This window comes from Tupaia chinensis, unplaced genomic scaffold, assembly GCF_000334495.1.
Source record: "Tupaia chinensis unplaced genomic scaffold, TupChi_1.0 Scaffold000283_2, whole genome shotgun sequence".
Taxonomy (NCBI): domain Eukaryota; kingdom Metazoa; phylum Chordata; class Mammalia; order Scandentia; family Tupaiidae; genus Tupaia; species Tupaia belangeri.
The window spans coordinates 125,349-132,880 of record NW_006159767.1 but is presented as its reverse complement, the minus strand read 5'-3'; the positions used below and the strand labels follow the sequence as shown (position 1 = coordinate 132,880).

General features: G+C 50.0%; 1 protein-coding gene across 1 annotated transcript in view; it reads right to left on the bottom strand.

Moving 5' to 3' along the window:
* Positions 1–350: 350 nt before the first annotated feature.
* Positions 351–7,532, bottom strand: part of TRIM2 (tripartite motif containing 2) — a gene marked incomplete at its 5' end in the record, with an annotated part of 59,331 nt that continues 52,149 nt past the window's right edge. Inside the window, 3 exon segments of the mRNA XM_014588518.1 lie at positions 351–885; positions 2,120–2,260; positions 5,896–5,966. Of these exon segments, the coding sequence (XP_014444004.1) occupies positions 733–885; positions 2,120–2,260; positions 5,896–5,966 (365 nt within the window).

Below are 7,532 nucleotides of genomic sequence, written 5' to 3'. Positions count from 1 at the left end.
AAATCCTAGAGCTGTGGGTTTGTTTTCTCACTTTTCTCTCTCTCTCTCTCTCTCTCTCTCTCTGGTCAAATTGAAACATAATAGTAATAAATAAAATTAAATAAATAATTCTTTAAAAAGAAAGAAAGGAAGGAAGGAAAGAAGAAAAAGAACTCCTAGAAGAAGATGTTGGGTGGCAAGTGGGAAAGAATCAGGCCTCGGCAAGCCATTGGCTCATCTAACATCATCCCTGCTCTTGGAACCCCAGCTGTACTTCCTTCAGGGTCACCTGCTGATTTCTGCCTCAGGACCCTTGTACAGGCTCCCTTGGCTTATACATGCTCTCCTCACAATGCCCCAAGCTTTCATTCTTTTTTTTTTTTTTTTTTTTTTTTTGGAAGCTCTGTGCAAAAGCCACCATCCACGGGGTAAACAAATACCTTTACATAGTCCTGGTTTTTTAGTTTGAGTTGCAAAATTAGTTTACCTACATACATCCCTGTCGCTAAGCCATAGTCCACAGGTGTAAAACGTCGCAGTTCTTCGAGATTCCGTAGAAGAGAACTTTTTTAAACCCTAAAGACAAATTACAGAAATTGGATACGCAGTTCGTAAGGAAGTTGTTACATTCAGAAATAACCGTGGAAAGTTCACCAGTGACGAGAAGTCTGGCGGGAACCTGGCCCTGCGTCGTCTAATCCATTCCAGTTTGCAGCGCAAGACCTCCGCAAGGGGGCGCCCGACGCCACGCTGTTACTGCAAGTACCGATAGACCTTGAAACAGTGATTCCCGGAGTCCGCGACCACCACGTGGCCGTCTGAAGTCAGGGCCAGGCCTTGGGGACCATAGAGCGGGTCAGCAGATGTGTTAATGTAGGACAGAAACGATCCACTCCCATCGAACACCTGTAAAAAATTGTAATGGTATTGAAGTTAGAAAGTCCTTGATGCTGGGACCAGCAGATGGCGTAATGGTTACATTGCTGGACTCCCACATGGTTGGCTGCGGTTCAGTTCGAGTCCTGGACCGGGCAGCTTAAAATTCACACGTGTGGGTGCCCAAATATACAGAGAGGAGAACAAAAAAGGGGATTGCAGTGTGTCCATCCCCCAGTGGGTGATTTCTAGCTTTCTGTCTCTCTGGAGAGTGCATGCTCCCTATAGCAAAAATCCCTCTAGAAAAGAAAAGAAAATCCTTGATGTTAATGTTAATACTATATATATGTATATATATATACACACACACACATATATATTTAATGTGTGTAATATTGTTTAACAGATGTCTTTCATTCTATTCACAAAACTTCTGTGTGGGGGGTGTCTATTGGATTCAAGTTAAAAATCTTTGGCCTAGAGGGCTTCGCCCTGATAATGTTGCCTTTTCTCCTAACTCTACCTTATTGAGTTTGGTTCTCTTGGTGAGATTCCCCATGGTGCTATGACCTCACCTGTAGAGAATAAAATCATTTGTTTGGGGGCAGCTGATTCTTCATTTTTTCTTAAAAGACTAATATGCTTTATCATCTTCCTAAAAAGAATAGTAAAGATCTGGAAAAGCATGCCTTAAGAGGAATTATTAAAAGAACTAAATCTATTTAATCTGGGAAATAAAATACTTGGGGAAAAAAGAGAAAGAGACTAATAATAAAAAATATTTTTTTTTTTGGGGGGGGGGAGGGTTTTTTTTTTTTTTTTTTTTTGCTATAGGGTGCTAGCACTTGCCAGACAGACATAGAGAGAGAGACAGAAAGCGAGAAATCACCCTCCAGGGAGGATGGCCACGCCGCAATCCTTTCTCCTCCATTCTCCTCTCGGGATCTAGGACACGCACACACACGCGCCCAGAGTGAGTTTAAGCCACCGGGTCCGGGACTTGAACCGCGGTTGACTACGTGGGAGTCCAGCGACATAGCCATTACGCCAACTGCTGGTCCCCTCCTCAGGATTTTGAACACACACGCACATGGGCCAGGTGTGTTTCTCCAGCTGCTGGGTCGAGGACTCAGTCATGCAGTCAGCCACCCAGGACCCGGCCCCTGGCCCCCGGCCCCCTTCACTACCCGCCGCCGGCTGGCTTTGATTCTTACCCCCACGAACACCGAGCACTGCAGACACGTAGAGGGACGCCGTCACCCACCTGGATCCGGCTGTTGCCCCAGTCGGCCACGATGATGTTCCCGTTGGAGTCCACGGCCACGCCGGTGGGCGCGTTGAACTGCCCGTTGCCTTCCCCGTTCGAGCCGAACTTCAGCATGAACTCGCCCTCCTGGTTGAACACCTGTGTGGAGGTGTAACCGTGACTTTACGTTGAAACAGCTGAGTCAGCACGCTGCCTTTACAAATATTTAACTGGGGGCCAGCAGGTGGCATGGTAGTGAAGGCGCTGGATTCCAACATGGCCCACTGCAGTTCGAGTCCCAGACTCAGTGGCTCGAAAATCATGCTGAGTATGTGTGTGTGCGCGTGTCCCAAACCCCAGATGGCACGGCCATCCCCAGGGAGATTTCTCACTCTCCCTCTCACCGTCTTTGTCTCTCTCTGGCAAGTACACATGCCCTATGGCAAAAATCTCAAAAAGAAAAAAGAAAGGAAAAAAAGCAAGCAAGCAATGCATTATGAAAAAGTTATGCACGAATTTCAATGTTCTACTTTAACTCGACTTTCCACGAACTTCTTGAGTCGCAGACGCTGAGTGAAGGGCGGGCAGACGCCTGAACATCTGCGTCCTCCTTTTCTGGTTAGACTCCTTCCACAGGACGTCACAGCCCCTGGGAGGACGGTCACAGCCCCTGGGAGGACGGTCACAGCCCAGCTCCTGCGGCCTCTCCTCCCCCGGGTTCCCGCTTCCTCTGCCCATCGGATGGACTCCTCCCACTGTCCTCTCCCTCGTATTAAGAGCCTCTCACAGACACCAATGCCCATAGAGGAAGCAGCTTCTTGGTGGCCCTGGCTGGGGGTGGGGAGGGCTCTATCATGATGCTCGCAGCTCGGGAGAGACCCCACTGCAGGAAGCAGCTGCAGAAAAAAGCCCCAGAGGGCAAGCTGGCCGCCATGCTGCCCGCTCACAGCCCGCTGTGCCCCACCCTCACACAGGACTCGAGGCCTTCCCACTTACTAAGGTGGAAGGCGCTTTGCAGGGAACTGAGCTGTGAAAAAGATGCCGGAGAGAGAGTACCAAACATCCTACTCCTCAGGGGCCAGCAGTTGGTGTAATGGCTGTGTCTCTGGACTCCCATGTAGTCGACCAGGGTTCAAGTCCCGGATCCAGTGGCTTAAACTTACGCTGGGCGCGTGTGTGAGTGCCCAAGATCTCGAGAGGAGAATGGAGGAGAAGGGATGGCGGCGTGGCCATCCCCCCTGGGGGGTGATTTCTCGCTTTCTGTCTCTCTGTCTCCCTCTGTCTCTGTCTGGCGAGCACACGCGCCCTATGGCAAAAACCTCTTCAAAACAAAACAAAACAAAACAAAACCCCTATCCTTCAGGACCAGTGGGATGCATAGTGGTTAAGGTGAGGGACTTCTACATGGCCTGCTGTGGTTTGAGTCCTGGACCTGATAGCTTGAAAATCATGCCAGGCACCTGCGTGTGCGTGCCCGAAATCCGAGGAAGAGAATGGAGGAGAAGGCACTGCGGTGTGGCCATCCCTCTTGGGGGGTGATTTCTCACCTTCCTTCTCTCTGTTTCTCTCCGGTGAGGAATGTGCCCTACGGCAAATAAAAATGAAAAACAAGCTCCTATCCCGGACTTAGGTCTTCTCCGCTAGGAGCGATGCACCGATAACCGGTTAGCCCTGGTCGCCGTCACACCTCTGGCCGCTCAGAGGTGATCTCCAAGTGCAGCTGCAGTCTCTGGCCCCTCACCCTACGCTGTTTCTTAACATTTTACTTTAAACTGACACACTCTTGACAATATGAAAGAGTTTATGGGGAAGATTTTGTTATTTCTGTAAGTGCAAAAACAGTATCACTTACGTAAACAGAGGGGGACTCCAGAAATAATGAGGATCTCTGAAGACGTCGGCCAGTGAGCCGCCGGGGCCACCTGCCAACCCGGGACACGCGGCAGCTGGGTCTAGGACATGACCATTTCCTGACCGCTGCAGTGGACGGAACTGTGTCCTGAGGGCCGGCCAGGTGGCAGGGTGGCTCAGGTGGCCGGATCACACACACGGCCAACCGCGTGGTTCGAGTCCCAGATCCAGAACTAGAACTCGGATGGCTTGGATGTGCCCAGAATCCCCAGAGGAGAGTGGAGAAGGGACTGCAGCATGGCCATTCCCCACGAGGGGTGAGTTCTCACTTTCCCTCTCTCTGTCTCTGTCTCTCTCCAGCTAGTGCACACACCCTCTTAACAAACGTTTTTAAAAAGTGAGAAATGTGTTTTGAACCACTTTTCGCATTTCCCGAGTTCCTGCAGTGAAGCTCACCCTCTGCCCTGTCCCTAGGGAGGAAGACGTGCTGCCTCACGAGAAGAGACCCCTGCGTCCTCCACGACAGTGGTGTGGGGGTGGCCTGTGAGCGGCGCCTGATGGAGTATGTGAGGCTGTTCCTGCCCCCCAAGACTGTCGCGTAGCAGAGTCCTGGTATCTCATTTTGTTTTAAAAGCCTTATGACGCGGGGCCAGCAGGTGGTGTGGTAGTTAGGGGCGCTGGACTCTCACATGGCTGACGGCGGTTCCAGTCCCAGACCTCCCTCTCCCTCTCTCTCTCTCACTCTGTCACTCTCTGGTCAAATTAAAATAAATAAAGTTAAATAAAATAATTCTTAAAAAAAGCTTTATGATGCACAAGTTGAAAAACAATTTTATTTCAATCCACCATAGACACAAAACACCAAGTTTCAGAAAGTTCGGCCTCTAAGTTCAAGCAAGCACTTTTTAAAAAAGAATTATTTAATTTTAGTTATTATTATGTTTTAACTTGCTATAGGATATGCACACTCACCAGATAGTGACAGAGAGAGAGAGAAGAGGAGGAGAGAGAAAAAGAGACAATGTGAGAAAGCAAGCCACTAGGTCCAGGACTCGAACCACAGTCGGCCATGAGGGAGTCTAGTACCTTAACCACCATACCACCTGTTGGCCTCCAAGCAACTGCTTTCTTTCTTTCTTTTTTTTTTTTTTTTGGAGGGGTTTTCAATATAGGGGGTGCGGGCCCCCCAAATAGGGCGTGTGCGCTCACCAGAAAGAAAGAGAGAGACAGAGAGACAGAAAGCGGAAAATCACCCCCCGGGGGGATGGCCATGCTGCAATCCCTTCTCCTCCATTCTCCTCTCGGGATTTTGGGCACGCACGGACACACGCCTGGCGTGAGTTTTAAGCCACAGGTTCGGGACTTGAACCACGGTCGACTACATGGGAGTCCAGCGACACAGCCATTACGCTAACTGCTGGTCCCAAGCAATTGCTTTCTTAAATTCAATTTTCAAGTCATCCTTAGGTACGTTAGTTTCAAATTTAAAAACTTATTACCACCGTATTTTTGTTCAACTCCCTGACTCCCCGAAGTCTGTATGTCTAAATTAAAGCCGGCATCTTTTTTTTTTTAAAGGTTTTTGCCATAGAGAGCAAGAGTTGGAGAAGAGACAGAGAGGAAGGTGAGAAATCACCCCCCAGGGGGGTGGCCATGCTGCAATCCCTTCTCCTTCACGCTCCTCCTGGGATTTTGGGCATGCGTTCACCTGTGCCCAGCATGATTTTTAATCGACCAGGTCCAGGACTTGAACCGTAGTTGGCCATGTGGAGGTCAGCACCTTAACCACCATGACCTGCTGGCCTCAAACCTGCATTTTTAAGCAGAAGCAAAACCTACTCTTACGTGCAGGCGTGAGGTGCAGGTGTGAGGACGTTTCCTCCCAGACCCGTCTCTCCAGAAAAGCATTTAAACGGTAACAACGATCAATATGCTTAGAGTACCTTGACAGAATGATTATGGAAATCTGTGACAATGATCTCGTTATTGCTGTTGACAGCTGCAAAATGGGGACCTGCAATAGAGAGGAGGAACACCGTAAGGGCCAGGAGGAGGACTGCAACGTTGCAGCAGCTGCCGTAACACAGACGAGCTCCTGTATGACTCCGTTATCCAGGAAGGGGTGGAGCCTGCACACCTCGGAGAGCAGCCGGCCGGACCTCTGGCTCCAGACAGCCAGGATCCTAGGTCATCCTACACTCGTGACCGACGCTCTGACTTCAGAGCAGCCCGAGCGTTCCTGCAGCCCTTGTGACGCGGGGCGAGCGCTACGCAGCAGAAGTCACTCTCCAGGCCACCGTGAGTCATGCCTCCAGCTTCCGGGAAGACGTGTCAGTCATTTTACAGGGCCCCCCCACACACACACACACACTCCCGGCTTTTCTCTTGAGGAAAGACATGGCCAGTCTTAGCACTGGGGAAGCGATTCCAATCTAATAGTATTTTTTTTTTTTTTTTTTTGGAGAGATTTTCACTGTAGGGCGCGTGCGCTCGCCAGACAGACAGAGAGAGACATAGAGACAGAAAGCGAGAAATCACCCCCCAGGGGGGATGGTCACGCCGCAATCCCTTCTCCTCCATTCTCCTCTCGGGATCTTGGGCACGCACGCACACGCGCCCGGCGTGAGTTTTAAGCCACCGGGTCCAGGACGTGAACCGCGGTCGACTACGTGGGAGTCCAGCGACATAGCCATTACGCTAACTGCTGGTTCCCCCAATCTAATAGTATTTTTACACCGAGCTGCAAAGCCACACTGGATCCTGCTGGCTGACGTTCGGAGCCTGGCAGAGTGGAGAGAGCCCAGAGATTATGCGGATGCATGTCAGATGCCAAACGCACCCTTCCCGCAAGAAGATAAACGATCTAAGTCTCTTCTTGCAGACGTGAAAACCTGAAAACCGGAGTGAGCTTGGGATTGCAAATTGGGACAGCAAAAAGAGACGTGAAAGAGCCCGCCCTCCGTGGACTCTGCGGATTCCCAATGCCGACTCTCTTAAATAACCAAGACGGCGAGACGCCTCTCATCAGAGACTCCTACATGAGCTCCAGCTAGGGGGAAGCAGGGGCTGCTCCATCACTCCTCCAACATTTCTATTTTAAAGCATTTTATTGGAGGGCCAGCAGGTGGTGTGGTGGTTAAGGTGCTGGACTCCCACATGGTCGACCGAGGTTTGAGTCCTGGACCTGGAGGCTTGCTTTCTCATTCCCCCTTTCTCTGTCTCTCTCTCTCTCTGGTCAAATTGAAGAATAACAATAAATCAATTAAATTAAGGAAAATGTCAATGCTGTCTTAAAAAAATAATACTTATAATTAAAAACAATTATTTGGGACCAGCAGATGGCATAATGGTTATAACAGTGGACTCCCACATGGCTGACTGTGGTTCAAGTCCTGGACTGGGTGGCTTGAAAATCACACCAGGTACGTGTGTGTGCATGCCCAAGATCCAGGAGGGGAATGGAGGAGAGACTGTGGCGTGGCCATCCCTCCTGGGTGATTTCTCACTTTTCCTCTCTCTCACTGTCTCCTCTTTCTGGCAAATGCACGTGCCCTAAGGCAAAAAAAAAAAAAAAAAACAA